Raw genomic sequence first — 23,959 nt, 5'->3', positions numbered from 1 at the left:
AGAGCTCCAATAAATATATGTGGAGCTATGACTCCGCCGGAGATCAGTGTGCCCTGATCTCCACCTCTCCCCTCTCCACATCTCCCAGAAGTGACGTTTCGTCACGACTGTGAGATCTGGTTGGGGAAGGGAGAGCAGTCTGCCAATGACCCAATCACAGTTTGTTAACCACCACTGCAGATCTTTCACAGTTCCCTCCGAGATCTGAACCAAGTCGTTGAGATTTCCCCGATGTGCCCATTGGAACTTCAATCTACACTGCAGAGCCCGCATATGCCATCTTGCGTGTCTTACCAACAGAATGCAGGAAGCCATGAGACCCAACCGCCTCAGAGTCAGTCGCACCAAAATCCAGCTTAGAGGATGAGATATCAGAATCGTAGCCTCAATATCCTGGACTCGCTGCTTTAGAGGATATGCACCGTGTCCAGAACAGCTCAGGTGAAAGGGAGAGTCTGAGAAGGAGTCAGGTGTGACTTTGGCACGTTTATAGATAACCCCAGCGAATGCAGGAGGTTCGGCGTAGTCTGAAAGTGGGAGACAACTGCCTGGGACGAGGACGTCTTCAACAGCCAGTCGCCGAGGTAGGGGAAGACCGACAACCCTAAACTGTGCAGCTGTGCTGCAACCACCGCCATCACCTTGGTGAACACCCGAGGGGCAACTGGTAAGGCAGAAGGGGAGCACCGTAAACTGAAAGTGCTCACAACCTACCTTGAAATGCAGGTAAAAGTGTGAAAATACGCATCCTGCAGGACCAACACTACCATCCAGTCTTCCTGGTCTAAAGCAGACAAGACCTGAGCCAGAGTAAGCATTTTGCATTTCTCCTTTTTGAGGAAGAGATTGACGGTTTGAAGATCTAAAATGGGCGGTAGCCCCTTGTTAATCTTTGGAATCAGAAAGTAGCGGGAATAACAGCCACTGCCCACTTCTGAAACTGAGACCCTTTCGATAGCTCCCTTGGCCAAAAGAGCTGTGACTTCCTCTTGGAGCAATTTTAAATGATCCTCCGTTAGCCATTCCCGCCTTGGCAGAATAGTAGGAGGAAAAGAAAAGAAATGCAGAGAATAGCCCTCCTGGGAGATCTGCAAGACCCACTTGTCCGATGTTATGGATCTTCTGTGGGGGAGATGATGACGAATTCTCACACCAACTGGAGTAGTGTGGTCCTGTAGAATCAGCCTAGGAGTGCTTGGGAGGCTGCGGCTGCTGGGGGCAGTGGGGTAGACTACTTCTAGCTTCCATTCCCAGATCGGAATGTGCCACAGGGGTTTTGGAAGTTGAAGAACCTCAGTCAGGAGATTAGTTCTGAATTGCACAGAGGACAATTCGAGGACCTCAGCTGCCCTCTTTACCACCATGGCATAGGACGCTCGCTCCTCCGTAGCCACCGTAGGAGGTGAGAGCATGCCAGTATCTGGGGAAGTATCCAGACCACTGGCTTCCCCAAGTTCCCCATACCAGTCCAAATTCTCCTCAGAGGCTTCCTGGTTCTCAAGGGTCCCCAGACCCCTTCCATTCTTCTCCTGAGCCTTTAACATGTTCAAAGTGCTCATGCGACAACACAGAACTTCTGGGTTCAGTGGACGGCCGATCGACGCAGTTCCAGCCCCGTGTCGTTGGGGATGTGGGTTGGGGTTACGCCTCAGACGGGCATTGGCGATATCGCAGGCACCGACTTCGGGTTTGAAACGGGGGAAGGTTGTGTTGGCACGACCGGCGCCAAGCCGGATCTGGGATCAGATCCCTGAGGCCTCACCGGCGTCGTGGCCGGAGTCAACGAACCCAATGGGGCCCATTCCGACCCCGTGGGTCAGAAGGCTCTCCAGCAGGGTCGTTCCACTCAAATACGCAGTGCATGGCCTTGTAAAATTATTTTGAGGGGGAGTCGCTCTGGCTACCAGAAAGGGGGGGGAGAGGCGAAGTCGACTCTGGCTCTGCAAAACAGTTCCTAGATCATTGGTGCTCATCTCGACGACGAACGCCAGTTGAGGTGAAGACGAAGTATGCTTGGATTTCTTCGTCTTGGGACTCTTACCCGAGTGTCCAGAGGACCTCGAATGGGAGGAAAAGGACGTAGGGCACCTGGAATGGTCCAGCGACCTCTTCTTCTAACAGGACAATGACCTCCTAGGAGTCTCGCTTGACGGTGTCGACTGCTGGGCTGCGAGTAGCTTCATCGCATGATCCCTCAAGGTCTTCGGAGCCATCACCCCAGTCTGAACACAACTTCGTATCATGGTCGCGCTCAAGGCACCAAAGACATATACGCGGTGGGGATCGTAACCAACTTCATGAAGGAACGAGTCCAGCATGGTTTGAAATCGGTCTTCCTCGAAGACATCCCTTACACAGGAAGTCGATTCCACAAGAAATCGAGAAAAAGCCTCCCAAAAAGCAGCAGAGGGGTAGCTCTTCTCGGATCAGCACTTAACTGCAGCGGAAAGAAAAGTAATGAAATTCCCGCGCCTGGGTGACGTTGTCTGCTTCGGTTATGAGATGTCATAACTGAAGCAGACGACGTCACGCGGAGCCGAATGGAGCCACCCAAAATCGCATGTAAGAGGTATTGCTCAGCAAAAGTTTCCGTATTCAGCCTCACACCTAGGAAATTCAAAGATAAGGAATCTGCAGCTAGAAGTCTCTATCAGATATATCCGCCAAGGAAGAGCTGGCCTCCGAGGCAATGCCAGGAGGAGATATAAGGCCAGAAGCTGGTGATGATTCTAAGCCACTTGCTTTGCCTAACTCAGAAGCTTGGTAGTTTGGTCTGCCCTGTTCCCATGATGCACTGGGCCAGGGACAGACTAATTTGCATATAGCCAGGTTCTGAGCTGGGATGGGGCAGTGAGATAAATAACGGTGATGGATCAAGCCCTGATCTTTGGACTGGGTAAGAGTGGTCTGCTTAATTCAGACACTCTGTTCATCACCACCCCCTTTTCTGTATCGTTTTTGGCCACTATAGGTGTGGCAGGGTATACTCAGACATGAGTCCCTTTCTCACTGCTCCATCAGGATTCAAGCAAGCCGGGCCGAAGAGGCTGAAATGCCAGAAACCGGTCCCCGGTAGCTTGTCTCCTTTCTGGTGAAGAATTGGCTTGGTAGTTTGGTCTGCCCTGTTCCCATGATGCACTGGGCCAGGGACAGACTAATTTGCATATAGCCAGGTTCTGAGCTGGGATGGGGCAGTGAGATAAATAACGGTGATGGATCAAGCCCTGATCTTTGGACTGGGTAAGAGTGGTCTGCTTAATTCAGACACTCTGTTCATCACCACCCCCTTTTCTGTATCGTTTTTGGCCACTATAGGTGTGGCAGGGTATACTCAGACATGAGTCCCTTTCTCACTGCTCCATCAGGATTCAAGCAAGCCGGGCCGAAGAGGCTGAAATGCCAGAAACCGGTCCCCGGTAGCTTGTCTCCTTTCTGGTGAAGAATTGGCTTGGTAGTTTGGTCTGCCCTGTTCCCATGATGCACTGGGCCAGGGACAGACTAATTTGCATATAGCCAGGTTCTGAGCTGGGATGGGGCAGTGAGATAAATAACGGTGATGGATCAAGCCCTGATCTTTGGACTGGGTAAGAGTGGTCTGCTTAATTCAGACACTCTGTTCATCACCACCCCCTTTTCTGTATCGTTTTTGGCCACTATAGGTGTGGCAGGGTATACTCAGACATGAGTCCCTTTCTCACTGCTCCATCAGGATTCAAGCAAGCCGGGCCGAAGAGGCTGAAATGCCAGAAACCGGTCCCCGGTAGCTTGTCTCCTTTCTGGTGAAGAATTGGCTTGGTAGTTTGGTCTGCCCTGTTCCCATGATGCACTGGGCCAGGGACAGACTAATTTGCATATAGCCAGGTTCTGAGCTGGGATGGGGCAGTGAGATAAATAACGGTGATGGATCAAGCCCTGATCTTTGGACTGGGTAAGAGTGGTCTGCTTAATTCAGACACTCTGTTCATCACCACCCCCTTTTCTGTATTGTTTTTGGCCACTATAGGTGTGGCAGGGTATACTCAGACATGAGTCCCTTTCTCACTGCTCCATCAGGATTCAAGCAAGCCGGGCCGAAGAGGCTGAAATGCCAGAAACCGGTCCCCGGTAGCTTGTCTCCTTTCTGGTGAAGAATTGGCTTGGTAGTTTGGTCTGCCCTGTTCCCATGATGCACTGGGCCAGGGACAGACTAATTTGCATATAGCCAGGTTCTGAGCTGGGATGGGGCAGTGAGATAAATAACGGTGATGGATCAAGCCCTGATCTTTGGACTGGGTAAGAGTGGTCTGCTTAATTCAGACACTCTGTTCATCACCACCCCCTTTTCTGTATCGTAACTCAGAAATCCAGCTATACATCATAGGAGAATCTGTAGGCACTGGTTGCACAAAAAAACCTTCCTCATTTCCTTAAACAAAATGTTCTTGTGAAGCCCCCACAGAACCATGAATTATCGACTCCGTAAATAGCGCCAACCGATGCTAACACGGCACCTTATCGACCTTGGGTTGAGAAAGTGGAAGGGCGACGACGGCAACAAAATGAGTCAAGGGGATGTCAACACCTTAAGATCTCAGCAAAGTCATGCACGGACTACGGTTCAGAGCCTACCGGCGCCACGAAACATATCCTGGAGGAACAACCAACGTCACTCCTGAGTCAGTTGGCACAACGGCTGTAAAACCCGAAAGGCTGTGCACCAGACTCAAATAGGATATGAAGAGCATCATAATACTCTTTCATCTGGGCCCAAGTCACCCTGGCACCAGGAAAAGGGGGGAGGCACGGAAGAGACTCCTGCATGGAGTCCTCATCACAAGGACGTGAGGAGTGGCTTGAAACCATGTTGTGTGTCGAAGAAGCCCCGGAAAGCCGCTACTTTGATTGCTTCCGACAACACTTATCATGGGAAGTGGACGGGGCCTTGGCCCGCTTCTGCCATTCACAGGATAGAGAGGAACGCCCACGAGAAAGGCCTCTGTAGTGGCTCCGTTTACAGAACTGTAGCCGACTGATGCTTAAAAGAACTAGATGTCCGCTACACCTGTGCTGTCAGGAGCTTTATTTGTCAATCCTGCAGTGCCTTTGGTTTCAGTCGTTGGCAGGCGTTGCACTCTTCGGCGTTGTGATACTCGCCCAAGCACCACATGCAAATAGAATGAGGATCTGTACCCATCATCTGTCGAGCACAAGATCTACTGGATTTAAACCCAGATGGTATACAGAGCTGGCACACTCTTTTAGACGGAACACCGTCACAGCAGGTCGAAAAACGGCCAGAGATACACTTCTCCGGATCCGAACCAGAGTGGACTTTTGTGGCTCACAGACGTCACAACTGGAGTTGACCTCATCACGGAGTCATACAACGGAGTTCCCCTGCACGCAGAGGTACTGCTGAATAATTTCCTGAACCAGTTTGATGCCAAAGGAGAATTCAAAAGTTAAGGAATCTGTGGCTAGATATCTCCATCAGATTTACAAAACACTGCATCATGTTTTTGAATTGTGTAAATCTAAATATACTATTTGTAATTACACCCTGTCACACACACACAGACAGACTTATTCAGGTTTTATTATTTTGTTATTTGTTTTGGTGGTTGCATTTTTTTCTTGAATATTGTGGCACATTGCCTTGAAATGTGATGTGTTGGTCTAGGTCATTCGCGGTCTCTTTACATTTATGAGCCGTACCACCACAAGGTCATGTCTAACCCCATTGGTCAGCCAGGGTATATTTCTGGGCTCATGAGCACTTCCTTTCATTCTTGTTATTGTCAAGTTTCAAATGTGGCAGCGGGCTGTTCTGAAGGTGGACCCTCTAAAAGCGATTTCATGGCACCCCAGCATTTTTCTCAAGAGTAAGTGAGGCTTTCGTTCTTTGTACCAGTAATTGCGTAGACCCAAGCACAGTAAAACGCTGAGCATTTTTAAGTACACGTGAAAGTTGGTATATGTAGGTATTTCGAATATACGGTTGCACCAGTCATTTCACAGACATAAGCACAGTCAATCTCAGAGCACCTTTAAGCACATAGGCATGTTGATAAATACGGGTATTTCAAAGGCACGGTTGCTCGTAATTGCTTTGGCAATGAGAGGTTTCTTACACGGGCACTGCGGGTGTTATTTGTTGGCGGGTACACAACACAATGACTATTTTTTTTACTCCGATGAGGTTCCTTTATCTCGAACAATAAGCACCCAATATGTGTGTGCCAGCAGCATTGCATCGTATTAAGCACTAACGAAATGTGAAGTGGTAGTTACACTTTAGAGGCATGATGTATCAGTACTCCTTAAAGCAATCAGGCCTTTTAATGAGCAAACGTGTAAGCACCATATTCTTGACTAGGTTTATTGCATTTTCTGTGTAGAAGAAACTGAAAGGGTGCATACCTATATATATTGTTTTCATATTTATTTTTAGAGAGCCCTGATGAAAAGTCATAGGACTTGAAATGCATTGGTCATGAGAAACAGCAGTGAAGATTAATGATATGGTTACGCAACATTGTTCAAAACATTTTGTTATGAAACTATGAATTACATTGAATTCCTACACAGCATAAATGAACTAATGAACAATTGATTCCACGGGGGGCGGAGCTTGCCAGCGTTGATGGCGGACGCCTAAGCGAGGAGCTCCGCACCATTACCCACAACGATCCTGATAACTATCCTTTATCAACAGAGTCAGACGGTGACCGAAGGAGGCATTGTCCCCCTGATGCCTGGCGGCGGACTTTGCTGCGTAACCCGGTAGTAAACGCCCGCCGGAAAAGAAGATTAGTGCCGGCGCTGCATCGCGGCGGACTAGGCCGCAATCCCCGGTCACGATTTGGGAGTTGCCCGGTTGACGTAGCTGTGCGTGCGGCCGACGGTCCTTGGGGGGCTCCGGTCCTACCGGAACAACACCACCGGAGAGAGACTGCAGTCTGGAGCGGACATCGGAGGCCTTGGGGGGGGGGGGGGGGGGGAGACCCGCTGCCGCACAGAGTGAGATTGGAGGCATACTTGCCGGTACAACACGCTACTCGAAGGAGACCAGGTGAGGGACTAGCGTTGGCGCCATATAGTGCTGGGACCACGCGGACTGCTTTGCCTGGCGACCCCCCTGAGGCAGCCTCACCAGCGGAGGGGTGCGCTCGGAACCTACGCCCACACTCTCTGCCCAAGACCTCAATTCTGCAACATAACTGTGTGTACTGGTTGCCCCACGCGTGGCTACCACTACGGAGGGTGTGCCCTTCGTCACGTGTCCTTGGCGCTCCCTGCTCGCTATTAAGGCCGGGGTGCGCTTGAGTTCGGGCACAGCAGGGGCAGGCGAGAGTGCAGACTGCCGGGTGGACAAGAGGCAAGACCTTTGGACTGCGGAAGGAAAGAGCGCACAGTCGCTTATTGAAGCCCTGCCCTTCCCCTCTTCCACGCCATTTTGTGATGTGGTGACGGGGCCCTGCCCGCACACTGACTCGACTGCCTCGGTGGAGTATAGGGACCCACCAAGCCCATCAGTCACTAGCGGCAGCCTGATAGGGCTGTCTTTGACCACTCAGCTCACCTGCTACATAAAGTGCTGCCACACCAAGCGAGAGGGCTCGGAGAAAAACGGCGTTCACTGCTGCAGGAGGTGGGGACCATTGAACACGTGCTGAATACCGTGATTACCCCATTGAACAGTGGAAACGGGTGGTAGAAGGGGACATACTTCAAGACTCCTAGCCCTGAGGCCCTTCAACATACTAGTCATCGAGCTGGGGAGAGTCAGAGTGTGAAGCGCACACCCCTCCGCGGAAGCGCCCCGACGTGAGATAGCTGGCAGTGGTGTCCTTTCCGAGTTTGCCCATACTCAGGCGGGGTGAGTCAGTGGTGGTTGCATACTCTAGACTTTCTGTTCCTTCATCATGGGCAAAGGCGACAAAACCCAGACTAAACTCGCCTTCGACCAATGGCGGGCGAAGGGGCCGGAGGCCCAGGCCCCTGAATCATCACCACGGGGTAACACCCCTGAGAGCTCACTGTGTGCGGATATCAGAGAAATGTTGGTGTCCATGGAGAAGGGCTTACAGGACAGCATGACATCAATAGGCTCCAAAATCGATGCCCTCACGTATCGCATGGACCGTATGTCCGAACGGGTGGACAATCACGCGGAGCGCCTAGACAATGTCAGAGAGGCGTCTCACGGAAGTGGAGTAAGCTCAGACGGAATGGGACAAAGACCGCAAACAGTTCGGTAGACTACTGCAGGTCATACAGGACAAGTCGGAGGACTTGGAAGCCCGCTCGAGGCGCTCGAACATTCGCATCACGGGAGTATCGGAGACGACGCAAAATGGAAAAATGGAGCTTTTCGTGGAGAAACTCCTCATCACTCTCTTGGGAGAAGACGTCTTTTCACCAATGTTCATTGTGGAAAGAGCACACCGCACCCTGGGACCTAGGCCACGTCCAGGGGCGCTTCCATGACCAATAATAGCTAAACTATTGAACTATAGGGACAGAGACACAGCGTTGCGAGTGGCCAGAGACAAAGGGAAACTGCAGTTCGAAGGTATGGACATCTCCTTATATCCTGACTTTACTGCAAAAGTACAAGAGGAAAGACTGCACTTCGCTCCATACAAGAAGCAACTCCGTGAACTAGGACTGGACTACGCGATGATGTCCCCGGCAAAGCTGCGGATTAACAGACAAGGTCACTCACATTATTTCACAGACCCCAGGGAACTCCAGAAATCCTTGAAGGAATGGTCTAAAGAGCGGAGGAAAAGTCCAAAGGGCCGCGAGGATGATCATGACGAGGCCTCTCACATGGATGAACAGGACGAATAATGCACGACTACTCCGGCTCTGTCACTACCTGTCAACTGAGGTTAAATGTTGGGTAGCTACTAGGTCCTCGACTGCCATAAGTCCAGAGAACTGTTAAGCACCTATTATGGACTCTAAGGTGCCCTCGCTGAGACCGTGCTGTCGGGACAGGGTGAGATCATTTAATTTTATTTCTTTTCCCCTACAGGCATGCTACGCTGATCTTTGCGATGCGAACTTAGCTGCAGTGTGTTCCCTATTACGAGTATTGGGGTAACATTTACCATACTGTCTGGGGGTAGGGATAATAGGAAGATGCCCGCTGAAGTCTTCTGGAGGGAAAGATGTTGACGACACTAGATGGGTAATTGTGCAGGGGCGGTTTTGTAAAGTGCGATGCTGAAACATGGCTACTTGATTTTTCTGGTAACCACTGCCCTCGTGCTGTTAGCTCATGTGGCCCCTAGAGGGGCTGATTTGGGGACTGTTAAAGGGTACTGCGGGGAGGGGGTGAGTGGAAAGGGACTGTCTGGCCACGTTGGGGGCGGTCAGCTGTGGGAGGGGGGGTGCGTGCTCAGGGGAGAGTTTTGGTTTTGGGGAGGGGGAGCTGAAAGTAACACCACGCAAAGTGTTGCCCGATTTTACCTGTTGTAGACTGACGATGACAATTATGGCTTTGATGCGGATAGTGCGCAGAGCCGGGAGAACTCCGTTTGATGACTATCGCGTCTCACTGTTGAGATGACTGATACAACCGCACTGACCTCAGTGGGTGACTCCGAGTCGCTGAGAGCAATGACATGGAATGTGAGAGGACTCAATGATTATCGTAAGCTTAGAAAGGTTCTAAACTATCTATACAGACACCACATTGACCGTGCCCTTCTACAGGAATCCCACCTCCCACTCAATAGTAAGATGCTATCAGCTAAGGGGTTCGGTGGCAATAGTGTGGTAGCGGGGTTCACTACACACTCCAGAGGGGTAGTCGCCTGGGTCAATCCTAGATCTAAACTAAAATTAGCCTTGATTGAAGCAGATCCAGAAGGCCGCTACATAATAGCCAGGTGTATTGGCAAGGGGCACGACCTCATAGTAGTAAATGTCTATGGGCCCAACTATGACAACCCTTTGAGTTTTACGAAGCTTTGGCAGCGCATTGCAGAACCCATGTTTGCTCAAGAATGCTGTGGGGGAGCGATTTCAATTTTGTGTTTGATCCAGACCTAGATAGATCGTCAGGTCCGGCCCGTCGACCGGCGGCTGCGGCTCAACTAATGCAAGCGGAACTGGTTAAACTAGAGCTTGTCGAAATCTGGCGATACAAGCACCCCACAAAAGGCGGATATACACACTACTCAGCCTTCCACGATGTTCACACAAGAATAGATTACTGGCTAGCGTCTCAGGAAATGCTGAACAGTATTAAGGGGTGCGCGACATAACCGCGTACACTCTCGGACCACTCCCCCTTGCTTCTAGTACTAGTGGCACCGGTGAGAAGAGTCCCCCCCTTCATGTGGCGATTTCCCCCTTATTCCCTACTGGATAACGCATTTAGGGGAGAATTGGCAGAGGACATAGATAGCTTCTTTGAGACAAATCTGGGGTCTGTTGATAGCTTCCAGACAGTATGGGACACTTTTGAGGTGTATATCAGAGGGGTGACAATGGCCAAACACTCAAGTGTACTTAAGTCCATAAGGCAAAGACTGAAACACCTCGAGACTCAACTGTCGGACCTTGAGGGGCGTCAGCGGCGTGACCCCGATGCCAATACGGCAGCGCAAATCCAAACACTGCTTGCTGACTATAATGAGGAGGCAGATAGGGAAGTGCAGCACATGGGCAAGTATGCTGCGGCGCGAACATACGGGGAGGGGGAGAGGCCTAGCTCACTGTTGGCACGATTGATGCGAAATGACAGGCGCCCTTTGGTGATTGACGAACTGGTCACGGCCGCAGGGGTGGTAATCACGGACGAGTCGGAGATTCTCAGAGAGTTTACAGACTACTATACGGATCTCTACAAGTCCAGGTCCTCACAGGTGGAGGAGGAAATAGACGACTACCTTAGCTACATTAAAATGCCATTCTTATCCAATTCCCAACGGGAATTTTTTATGACGCCCATACAAAAGGAAGAGATCTTGGAGGCTCTAGAGGGGATGAGATCTTGCGGTGCCCCAGGGGCAGATGGGCTGACAGTGGGCTTTTATAAGGCTTTTAAAGACAAACTGGTCCCTCACCTGATGACTCTTTTTGATGACATCTGCGAGGAGGGCAGCATGCCTGTTTCCATGAGGGAGGCCCTGCTTGTTACTATCTTAAAGCCTGGGAAACCTCCTAATGCCTGTAGTTCTTACAGGCCGCTCTCCCTAATAAATGTGAACGCCAAATTGTATGCTAAGGTTCAAGCTACTCGCCTGGCGCTGCTTGTGCCGGAGCTGGCCGGATTCATTCCTGACAGGAACCTCACGTACAATATACGCACGTTGCTTGGAGTTATGCAACATGTTCGTCAAGAAAACAAAGCGTTGGCGATTTTCCTTGACATGGAGAAGGCCTTCGACTCTGTGGAGTAGCCCTTCCTGATATGAGTCCTACGAAAGTTTGGACTGGGGGAACCCTTTCTGCAAATGCTGGGAGCATTGTATTACAAGCCCACGGCGAGGCTAAGGATAGAAGACAGAGTCACGGATGCCTTCGAAATAAGCAAGGGAACCAGGCAGGGCTGTCCTCTCTCGCCACTCATATACGCACTGGTCGTGGAACCGCTAGCATGTGCGATCAGGGAATATCATAGATTGAGGGGTGTTAGCTTTTCAACATACAAAATTGGTATCTCTACTTATGCCGAAGACACTCTCCTATATATCCGCGACCCGGAAGTGAATCTCTCGTCAGTGCTAAGAGAGGTGGTGAGGTTCGGAGCACTTTCTGGACTGAAAGTAAATTGGACCAAATCAGTTGCGTTCCCTTTAACACCAGTCCCCCAACCGTTTGATATGGAATACCCATTGCAGTGGACCACAGACCCAGTTAGATACTTAGGGGTACAACTGCACACAGATCCGGAAATTCTTGTGAGGGAGAATTATGGGGTTGCATACACAAAACTAGTGGAGGACGTGGAAACATGGTGCAAGCTCCCGTTATCTTTAATGGGAAGAATAGCCATCATGAAGATGGTGATCTTACCACGATTTCTGTTCCTGTTCAATAACATTCCTGTGGTTTTATCCAAGGCCTTTTTTAAACAATTGACACAGGTCCTCATAAGGCTAGCCTGGGGGGGCAAACAACCCAGAGTCCAGTGGAGGGTACTGATACTTCCTTATGAAATGGGGGGTTTGGGTGCTCCGGACATGGAGAGATACTACAGGGTGGCACAGGGAGCCCATCTCCATACATGGATACATGGAGATCCAGATATCCCTCATGTTATTCTTGAAAAGCGGTTTGCTGACCCTTCCCCTTAACCGGCCACTGTCTGGTACCCGGTTGACCGTGGCGTTGGTAAGCTGGACTCGATCAAGACTACAAACCACGCCTGGCACTCTTTGGTACAGGCACAGAATTGTGAACTGCTGTCTTCCCCACTAATGCAGATAGAATGGGCAGTGTGGCTGGCCCCACTAAAAGACAAGGGGTTCACGAAAGCATTGCATGAACTGGGAATCGCAAAGATGGAAGATATATTCATCAATGGTGCAGTTAAAACTTGGGAGCAGGTACTTCCCACGCAGACAGAGGCCTCACTTTTACTGCGCTTTCAGTTCCACAGGGTCCGAAGTGCGTTGCTGGACCTCTTAGGTCCGGATTTAGCAGAACTGGCCGAAGTCCCGGAGCTCACTTACGTGATTAAAGCGGTGCCATCCCGAAAACTAGTTACTAATCTCAATCAATTAGGAGTTCAACATAAGCAGTTCCAATACTCCAAGGCTAGGACTGAATGGCAGCGCGACCTGCAAATGCAAATAGATGACGAGATGTGGAGATATTGCTGTTCCAGCACCAGGAAACTGTCACTAAATGGAAGGCACAGATTGATTCATTTTAAATACATACACCGCGTTTACTATACCCCAGAGACACTACATAGATATGGCCTTAGGCAGTCAGCGGAGTGTGAACGTTGTCATGTGCAAGTTGCAGATTTTATGCATATGGCGTGGAACTGCCCAGGTGTTGCAAAATTCTGGACGGAGGTGTTCTCGAACTGAGCCGGATATTGGACACAGAGATCCCGGTAGGCCCGGCACTGGCCCTGCTGGGATACTCCAGGACACTCCCGGTGGCACTGCGACGCTTGGCAGATATGGCTTTGCTAATTGCCAGGAGGGTTGTTGCTATTTGCTGGATGAGGGGACCGTTACCTACAAAGAAGAGATGGGCCAGGGACATGCTCTACTGCTGTACGCAATCGGAAACATATAGCGAATTACTCCCACCCAAGAGTCGCCCCAAGAACTTCTGGGGTCTATATCAGACATATTTAAGTGCAGGGGAGAGGGAGGAGACAGAACAGGGTGAGGTAATTGATATGCTTGACTCACTTGAGGGATACGCTGAGTCGGATCAACAGGGGTCCCCGCTGTAGGGGAGGGGTGTACTGGGTAACGTGGAACCAGGAAGGGAACGATATGACCCTAAGGGGGGGGAGTGGGGGCAGGGAGCGCTACACAACCTAGCAACACTGCCAGGAGAGTCGACCGGAGAGTGGTTCTTAGCGGCGCTGTACTAAAGATGCCGATGACCAAACTCCGGAAGTGGTGCGTGCTTTTCTGTAGTAGGCAGAGGAGGGGGTTGTTTGATAGACTACTTCTAGGTGTTTCAATCAGGGGGGCAATAGCTGGCGGGTTGAGGGTGGGGGGGTTGTTGGGGTAGGAGTTAAGGGTTAGGATATTGTAAGGAGTCTACTATTGGTTTACAACTCTCTGGGCTTGGCGTGATAATGGTTCAATCATAGGAGAAGACATAGGTGCAGGGTGCTTTAGACAAGCAGAACGCATTGGAACTAATGACATGTTGGAAGATTCTAGCATTACACCCACAATGAGCGCCGCCGGGCCCCCGGGATGCCGGCTGAAAGGCTGTGTAAGATGTGCCTATGTATGCGACCAAATTGCCTATAATTTGCTGCCGGCCCCAGGGTTGTAGGCTGCATGCTGTGTTAAGTGTCCTGTACGAGAATAAAGGTTAAAAAAAACAACAAAAAAAACAAAAAAACTATTGTTTCCACAAATAAAGGAATTACTATTCCTTCATCATTGTTAAGCGTCATATGTTAAACATTAAAAAGCCTTAAACATTGGCGCAAGAACCCAGGTTCATACTGAACTGCAACAGGGGGCTGGCAAGTGGTGATACACTACCAGCACGTTAATTTAAATGACTTTGGAGGTGCAATAAAAGACATTGCATGCACCCAGTCAGCACAGCAAGATAAATTACAAGTTGAAATAATGGAGTGCATACATAAACTAGGTGTGTGATTTTGGATCATTGTTCAGTATCAATGGAACTACCACATGGGCCAGTTCCTACATAGCATTTCCAACCGCTATTCCCACAATGCAGGCTCTACTTAGAATACCATCAGCTAACAGTGATTTTGTGAGTGAGCTACATTATTTGACATATGTACTGTAGCAGCCTCAGATCAGTGCAACATAATAAGCATATTAGGCTCACAGATGCAAATGCACTTCTGAGACATTATGCCTCTGATCTTGGTCTCAAAAGATTTAAACAATTAAAAAATTGCTACCATAGATCCATAAGATCGGCAATATCATATCCTTGCTGGGGGCATGGGGGTCGAGAGTGAAACCTATTTCTGGAGACGTGTGCCCAATAACACTAGAAGAGGCTTTGGATTAACACTATGGTCCAGAGATTGTGTCATTCTCTTCCAAGAGTCTATGTTAAAAGGACCAGAACTTGATGTGGCTTTGTAAATAGGGCTCTGTGATTCTGGTGTACTCACATCTAACGCTGGAATAAGACACCTACTCATTAAAAAGATTTGTTCATGTAGTTTTGAGAATACAACAGGGAATAACTTACCAAACAGGAGTAATGCTGTTTTCCACTGCAAATTCCACCCCTACAATAGAACGTCATAGCAGGACACCTGCAATGCCAGTGAGGGCCCAACAAAAGTGTTGGAGCTGGCCCTATCTGTAGGGTCACCCCCAAACGTTTTGCCCCACCCCACTCCACACTTTGCTGAATTTGTTTTTGTTGGCCATAGGACAGTGCACTTGCTTGTGCTCTCTCCCCAAAACATGGTTTGTTTGGCTTGTACCCAATTGGCATATTTAATTTACTTCTGAGTCCCTTGCAGAGCGGTATTTCATATAACCAGGGCCTGAAAATTAAATGCGATCAGTGGGCCTACAGCATCTTTTGGGCCACCCCCTTAAGTAGAACCTTTAAACAGTGTCCCAGGCCTGCTGTTGCAACCTGAATGCAATGTTAAACTGCCACGTCGACTTGGCAATTAAACTCCCAAGCCAAGCCTTAATCTCCCCTTTTTTACATATAAGTCATCCCTAAGGTAGGTCCCAAATAGCCCATAGGGCTGGGGATTATGTAATTAGAAGGTGACATATGACCTTTTTAGTGTTATATGGCCACAAGGACGGGTCTGTGGCCAGGCCCTGCAGCCAACCCCCCTAAGGCAGTTAACCTGGAAGGGGGGTTCGCTGCCCCCCTCCCTACACTGATTTTGGCCACAGGGATCCCATTCCCCAGGGACTGGCACATTTTGTGGGGGAGGGGGGTGGACGCATTCCCCTCTCCAGGCCATTTCTGGCCCCAGGGACCCCATCCCAAGGGTCTGAACCCTGTAATTAAGGGGAGGGGGCATGCACTCCCACCCCCAGTGCTGATTTAAGCCCCGGCAACACCATTCCCTGGGGCCCGACCATTTAGTAAAGAGGGAGGGGGCCATGCAGCCTCCCATCCTGGGCCAATTTTCGCCCCCGGAGAACGGCTAATAAAGGATGGGTGCCCTGGAGCCCACAATCTCTATGGTGAGGGCAATGGGGGGAGCCCCAAGGCCTCATTGGCCCCAGCTGGCTCCGCGCTTTTAGCGGGAGCTGACACTGCTTCTACCCATAGATAACAGCTACAAATGCTGCTCCCTGCAGGCAGGAGCAATATTTTCATCTGTTTCCCTGTCCGTTTCAGTGCAGGCAGGGAAACAGATGAAAAGTCTGCTCCCAGTGGGCGGGAGAATTTTTCCTGCTCCTGCTCGGTGGGAGTGGACTTAGTGCTTGATCTCGCTTGGCAGGAGCTTTGATATTGCTCCCCTCTCCAAAATTCTATATTTAAACCCCCCCCCCCGCAGTGTTGTGTGTCGATTTAGATACCGTATATAGATTTCCAGATTAATGCCCTTATATAGGTATAATTCACATTGCTCTTATTTAGGCATAGAAATCCAGCCCTTATTTAGGCATTGCTCATGCTAACCAAATACAGGCATGGTCAACCACATCCGATCCTCTTCGTCACAACGAGTTCTTGGAAAACCAGACTCTTAAGCCTTTAGGACTTCCCCTTGCCTGGATATTGATTTCTCCAAGAACTCATTTAATATGCATGAACATCTATTCCTTAGGGGTTCATTCATGACATTCATATGCCCGGCTTGTACGTCAATACAGGCATTCCTAAACACCTTCAAGGTATAAATATACCTTCACTTGCTAGGGCAAGGCACGGTGCGGTTCGGCTACCTGCTTGCATGACACGGCTCGCCACAGCAAGTCGCGAAGAAAGTCAACTCCCAACTGATGCACTGACCAGACGCTCTCATCCTCTTCGCCGAGAATCCAGCTCCAGTGTTTCTGACTCCCCTTGCGGGGTGTTAAGAGATCGAGTCCCGGGAAAGAGATACCAACCTCTCTCATTTTAAAGGTATGGAGCTGATTAGAACCTAGAGAAACCTTTGGCAATTCTTGGCACAACTAAACTATAGCTAAACAGCACCTACGTCTTCCCTCGTACTATACTCGGGTTAGGTACACTGGGGCAGGATTATGTTAGAAGCACCAGTTGAGTATTTTAGCCTGTGTAATTTATGTATGTATTTTTATATATGTCATAGCTACAGACCATGCTTTTGCAGTATTAAATTTATATTTCTGCTAATGCTGTACGCATTATACTTTGCATTCTGTCTTACGATTGTAGCATTTCATATCTCTTGCATGAGAAATAAGACTGTTCAATAAACCCTTTTATTGAAACGCCCGTCTCCCTATTTCTGTGTAACTCTGCGGAAATGAAGCATGCACGATTGACTGAGTGAAACTGTAATCTATTGTTTCCACGACTCTGAAGATATTATTCTGACTCTAAGGGAAACAAAGTTGTCATGTTTATGCGGTTGTCAGAAACTAATCCCTTCTTGTTCATTGGAGAACTTTTCTAGTGACCTCTGAGTTAGCTGGCACACACAAGTAATTAAGTTTAGTTTAATGTACTCGATAGAGACATACTGACCTCAGTCCTATGTCAAATCTATAGTGTATATTATTCCAATGCGCAGAGCCTATCAGGGATATAGGAACTACACTACACCAGGACCTGGCCCTCTAGGGGGTGGGATGGTGTAGCACACAGAACACAAGCTCGGGAGCCCGCACTTGCGTGTTTCTTTATTTCTTTTAAAGTTTAGCACAGATTTGCAGATCCTCCATTAATTTGCAAGAAAACAACTGTTTATAAAACGTTTTGGGCTATAGATGGGTCCATGTGGGCCCCAACCACCAGTTCTAGTGGGTCAGGATATTCCTTGCCGCCCTTCTGTGTTTTTTCTGCGTTTTTGGGACTTGGGCTACGTGAGATAACTATTACTGCTGAATCTCTATGCTTTTTTGTGTGTTTTAAAGTTGAACCTAACTATAACGTCCTTGTAACCTTTGGCTTTTTGGTGAACCTAAATATATATATATATATATATATATATATATATATATATTCAAAGGAATCCAGACCGCCGATGGCTGCGGTCATGAACGGGCACGGACCTCCTTCTCCTCGTCACCTTTACTCTTACTTAACGATCAAGTAAGAAACGCCAAGACACTATATAGTGTAGCAGTGCAGAAATTTATTTCAATATTTCCAGAGCGAGTGCTCTCCCTGACGCGTTTCGCTCCGCGGACGGAGCTTGGTCACATGACGCGATAGGAGTAGGTGGAAACAATTTGTAGATATTAAAAGCCCAAGCGCCTAAAGAAACAGGTCGCATGGGTACACAACAATATAGACCTGATATATAAAATAGACATTTTACTACAGTGAAATACCGCAGTGGGGAAGAAAGAAGTTACAGCATAGTGCTCAAAGCAACTCATAAACTTGACATATAAATCTATCACAGTTTCAAAATATTGACCACTGATCAGTTTAGTCGAAGCATATAGTATTTTTCCATACCCAATATAACTAAACACATAAAGAGAGCATAGTGCTCCACCATCATAACAGTAGTGTTATTAGGTTAAGAAATAATAACTCCTCAAATGCAAGTGTATTTAAAAAAAAATCCAAGAGTTGCAATTCAATTCTACATTGCATATCCCCAAATTTCCTATAGTCAATTCGTTATAACAGTGCTAGGTTGTGATTAATATAAGTGCTTTCAAAAGTGCAAAACCAAGTCATCTTAAAAAAACTTAAAAAGATGAATGTATTCTGATTAAAAAACAATAAACGGCTGAAAAGCCCAACTAGAGAACCTAAATCAAAACTTGTTCGGTGCAAATACCGAATCCTACAGATAATTTCATCAGTAATAAGCAAAGCCTATTTGTCAGTATTATTTACATAAGAATCAGAAAAACTGAAAATGGATCAAACACACTAGATCAGACCAGTTCATTCGGTTATCATATTACAAGAAGTGGTGTAATTCATCAAAAGCATTTAACCCATTGGGGGACCTCGTGTCCAGTAACATGATAAAGTAAGCTTCCTTTTGTCTAAGAAGTCTTTCACGATCCCCACCTCTCCCGGGGTTAGGTACAGAGCAAAGCAAGGTATATTTCAGATCCTTCAAATTTTTTAGCATGCACCGCCTTGAAGTGGCGGGCCACAGGATAGTTCATGTCTGAATTAACTATTGCCCTTATATGTTGCAAAATGCGCTGGTTGGCAGGCAACTTTGTGCTCCCAATATAGGAGAGTGGACAAGTGCAGATGAGTTGATAGACAACAAAATCGCTACGACAAGTGAGATGCTCAGTTATTTGCATAGGTAACTCACTGAAAGCTGATTTGTAGTGAGTACTATTTTCAGCAAAATTGCAGGCCCGACAAGATGTACATCTAAAAAAACCTGTTTTGGTTAACCAGGGATTTTTGATGGAAAGTTCTGGTTGACTTTTGTCCAGAGCATCTTTCATAGATGGAGCCCTCCTGAATGTAATGGCCGGTGTTTTAGGTAACATTGGGCTCAAAATGACATCTGTTAGTACAATAGGCCACTGGGTTTTGATAATGTGTCTTAGTTTCTGTACTTGAGAACAGTAGGAGGTAATGAATCTAACTGAGCCACCCAAAGTAGGTTCTGGGAAAGATCTAGAGCTCGGGGTCAACAATTGTTCCCTTGGGCGGTCTGAAGCTTTAGAAAGGGCACGGTTCAGTGCATCTTGTTTGTACCCACGTCTCAAGAATCTTTGCATGGACTCAGCTGGACACTGATTGGTCACCTCGGGGGTCACTACAGATTCTTTTGATGCGAATAAATTCGCCCAGCGGAATGCTTTGAATAGTGTGGGGTGGGTGTAAACTACGGGCGTGAAGATTGGAATTACCCGCAGTGCTTTTCCTGAATAATTTGGTATGGATCTGACCCTGATCTATATAGACTTGAACATCCAAAAATTCTGCACAGGTAGATGTTATGGTAGCAGTGAACTTTAAATTTCTGTTGTTGACATTAATATCGTTGACAAAGAGGGCAGCTTGTTCTTGCGTACCCTTCCAGACGATAAAAATATCTTCTATAAACCTCCAATAATGGGCTAGATGTTCAAGCCATTTGCTGTGTGCTCTACGTAGGACGTGCTCCTCCCACCAGCCAACATGTAAACATGAATAGCTGGGGGAGAAGCACGACCCCATAGCCACACCCCGTTCTTGGTGGAAGATTTCCCTGTCAAATTGAAAGTAGTTGTTAAACAAACAAATACGTATCATTTCCAACAACATTGAATTGTGTTCCCTGAAAGTGGCTGCCCTAGTGTCCAAAAAATACTTAATAGCTTCTATACCTTGCAGATGATTTATGCTTGTGTAAAGTGATTCTATGTCCATAACCAAAAAACAGAAATCAGTACACCAAGTAACTTCACTAATTTTAACAAAAAAATCAGTGGTATCTCTAAGGTAAGAGGGAAGTGAAACCATGTGAGTTTGAAGAAAAAAAGTCAACATATTTGGAAATGTTCTCGTTCATACTCCCTTGTGCAGAAATAATAGGGCGTCCTGGAACAGGGGAAATACATTTGTGAATTTTAGGCAAAAGATAGAAAAGAGGGGTGATGGAATGTGATACATTCAAAAATTCCGCTTCCTCTTTCGTAAGAAGACCAAGTCTTTGCCAATGATTGATATTCTTTCTGGTGTTGTCATAAGTTTTCAACATGGCAAATTTGCTGGATTTTGTATAGCATAAGGGATCACCCAACTGGCGTGTTGCCTCTTGAAGATAGTCAGATTTTGCCCATAATACAGTGTTCCCACCTTTGTCCGCACTCTTTACTATCACATTTGTGTTGCCTTGTATTTTCTTGATCAATGCAATGTATTTTTGATTGTTGAAATCTATTTGTTGTTTGTTTCCCAGAATCGTTCGATTCAATGTTTTCAATTCAGTGATAACTCTATCACTGAATATATCCAGGGCGTCTTTAGGCATTAGGGGTAAGAAAGTGGACTTTCCACGAAATGAAGTGGATGGCGATTGATTCACAGGAATGACTTGGCTGACTGTAGGGGTGCATTGAGAACTGTCCTAACAGGCCAAAGAGATTAGAGTTTGGAGACCTGTTAGATTTTTCACACTTAATATATATACATACACACACACATATATATAAATATATTTGCATTTTAAAAATAGTTAACGTTCTTTAAAGTATATAAAATATAGCCTGCTATAGGCTGTTCCAAAACATATTTTACATAAGAATTAGCTTTTTCCCAAAATGAAAATGCGTTTTATTACTTAATATCTACTTTATTTAAAAAAAAGCTCTGGGATCCCACAAGTGGGAGGGACAATTTAGTGCGTATGATAACAAAGATACCCTGGAGGACAAACAGTTCACAGGCTGATTACAGGGCATAGGCCCTTGGTTAACTCTTCCTCGATGGTCTTGTAATCCATGCTTAGAAAGAGTTTAACAGCAAATTTGCAGTGAATGTCCAAACAGGATATCCAATGGTGATGAGGGTCTGGCACTGACATTTCACCTGCACAATTATTACAACATTCAAAGGCTTTTCAAGTCATGACAAATCAAGTACCAAAAATACATAGAATTACTGGCACCGCTCCAGATCAGTTACTTGTGGTATGTGCAAGGAAAAGAGGGACTGACTTCAATTGTTTTTACTTTTGTAGAGGCACAGCACCACTTCTACCTATAGGGAAAATCTCTGTAGATAGGAAACCTTTGGGAAGAATTATCTATCGCAAGACAAAAGTATACAATATTACTGAAATACACATGCATAAACTGACTTTAACCCATAAGCTGTCTATCATAACTTACAGTATTTACATTTTCAACATCCACAAACACCAGCATGCTGCCACCTTTGCTTTCTTGCTCTTCAAGGGCATTACTTCTGCTGGAAGTGGCTTGTATATTCAGCGAACGGCTGGTACACACAACAGCAGTATGTCTTAAAACCCTATGACTTAAAAGAGAAAGAAATTAACTCTTATCAAAATGTTATCTTAAAAACCCACCATCTTTGTATTTAACCTCTTTTTAGGTCATCCTAAAACAGAAACTTGCTGTGGACATGTAAATCCGATATCAACTGCTTCAAAATGTATACGGTTAGATCTCAAATATATCTATAAGCTTAAGAGACTACAGCCTCAGTACTACAAATGAATTCAGTGAATACATTTACTTGAGAGAAATTAATCTGTTAACTTTTTTACAAACATTGGGTGATCCTCAACACGCTAAAACAAGCATTGAAAATAGCAACGCATTTGACTTTATTTTAATATTTGCAACAGGCACATACTTGTGGCATAACTCCATATATCTTAAATTGTGAGCTCAAATTTAGCCGGTGTAAGTGTGACACAATAGGGTCAATTAGGCAATGCACTAATTTGCTAAATGTTGTGAGTCATAGCAGTGAGAAACTTATCAGCTTGACAACAAACAGTTAAAGATGTCTGTAGCCAGAAGATAAAACAGAGGGCCTTCAAAATCATGAACTGAAAACCTCTACTAAAACCCTTATAACCGAAAAATGACACCAGAAAATTCAAGGGAGGAGTTCTCAAGGCAAGTTATGGACATAAAATAAGAGCTAAACACGAGTTGCTTATTGACGGGTTTTCACTACTATGTACTAATATGGACCTCAGAGCAGTGAAAAGTGAAAAAACTTGTAAGTCATAGGTGGCTAGTCAAAGACAGACCAGAGTTCTGGCCGACAGCACACATCTGCAACTAAAGTTAACAATATAAGCACTTTTAAGGACAGTGACTAACCTTAACACCACATTCATGGCAACAACATGTGAAGTGGATCAGGGATAAGATCAAAACGGTTTACTATTGGTGATGCCAATACCCTACTGCTTCAGCTAGATCACCAAGAATATTACAGTCTTTTAAAACCTATTTTAAAGGACACCAATATGATGCCTAAATGGCCATTCAAACACTTATCAGCTCTACTAGCAAGATAGGAAAACAGAACCATGCACTGAATAGCAAGAGAAAACATACCAAGGATCAAGCGTTAACACCACCGAAAAACAAATGTTCAATTATACTTTACAACATCATGTTACCACTGGTCGATAATGTGCCACTATGTAGAGAGCAGTAAAAAAACACAAAGGGGTCTATCAATCGCAAAAAACAAGAAGAAAAGAACACCTAAGAGGGAAGTAGGAAGGCGGTTGAGGAATCCACACAAGGATCTAGTACCCATCAGAAAGAACATTACAAAAAGATTTTGTCAAACTGATGTCTCCTTTTAGATTCCGAAAACACGCAGCTGGTGGGTCTGAACTGTATCTGTAGGAGTAATTCTACTGTTCTTCTGGTAGATATAACTGCCACGAAAAAAAAAAGTGTTTTGTGTCAACAACCTGAAGGAACAACAATGAAGGGGTACAGAATTAAGAAGGGTAACCTCAATTTCAAATCTCAACTGGAAGGTGAAAGGGTATAGGTGGAATACAGTTCTCTGAGAAATGCTATAACAATGGGCAGTTGAAAATTACAACAGAGTTCAGGAGGAACACAAAAAAACAGACAAAGCTACCATGCGCCACTTTAATGTGTAGGGCTTTCTCCTTTGAACTACACCAAGCTAAGAGGAGCTTGCATCTCCTCGAATGAACCACTGTCATACATGTAATGAACCACTGTTGTATATGCTATTTAATTGACCAAAACAAAATGCAAAACCAGAGCCAGTGAATGCAACCTAAAGGTCTACTTTCAAAACAAGAGACACAGGGTTTGGACATTTAAATACTGTACCTACCACACTTATTGAAAGCTAAAGATCATCCCTACATGGCAACTCTAGTGCTGTCACAAGCTTAGGAAGAGAAGGCCAGGAAACCAAGTCCTCCTTGCATCTCTCAGGCACTAAGGTTGACCTCTGCCACATGTCTCTTTATCTTTCTGATGATTGTGCAAGAAGAGAAAACAGAGAAAAGACAGTAAGATTAAGCATCCAACTGCTGGTGAATGGCTCCCACAGATAATGCATGACCACAGCTAGAGTGAAAAGCTTGCACTTCCTGTTCTAAAATGTGGGGAACATATTTACTAAGGGCATGGATATGAACAGATATTTCCCTGCCAGATTTTCTAACTCAATCACTCTTGGCCCAAACCCAAAA

At 46.6% G+C, this 23,959-nt stretch overlaps 1 protein-coding gene across 4 annotated transcripts in view; it reads right to left on the bottom strand.

Moving 5' to 3' along the window:
* The window catches only part of TRAPPC8 (trafficking protein particle complex subunit 8), a 1,467,367-nt gene that overhangs the window by 361,151 nt on the left and 1,082,257 nt on the right, over positions 1–23,959 (bottom strand). For 3 of the 4 annotated variants that reach the window (XM_078687367.1, XM_078687364.1, XM_078687366.1), the window contains one exon: positions 21,618–21,765. In XM_078687367.1, the coding sequence (XP_078543493.1) occupies positions 21,618–21,765 (148 nt within the window). The remainder of the gene's footprint in view (positions 1–21,617; positions 21,766–23,959) is intronic. The other variant, XM_078687365.1, reaches the window with a different exon arrangement.

The sequence above is a fragment of the Lissotriton helveticus genome, chromosome 4_1 (genome assembly GCF_964261635.1).
Source record: "Lissotriton helveticus chromosome 4_1, aLisHel1.1, whole genome shotgun sequence".
NCBI classification, from domain to species: Eukaryota; Metazoa; Chordata; class Amphibia; order Caudata; family Salamandridae; genus Lissotriton; species Lissotriton helveticus.
The sequence above is the reverse complement of the archived record's forward strand: the minus strand, read 5'-3'. Positions and strand labels throughout refer to the sequence as shown.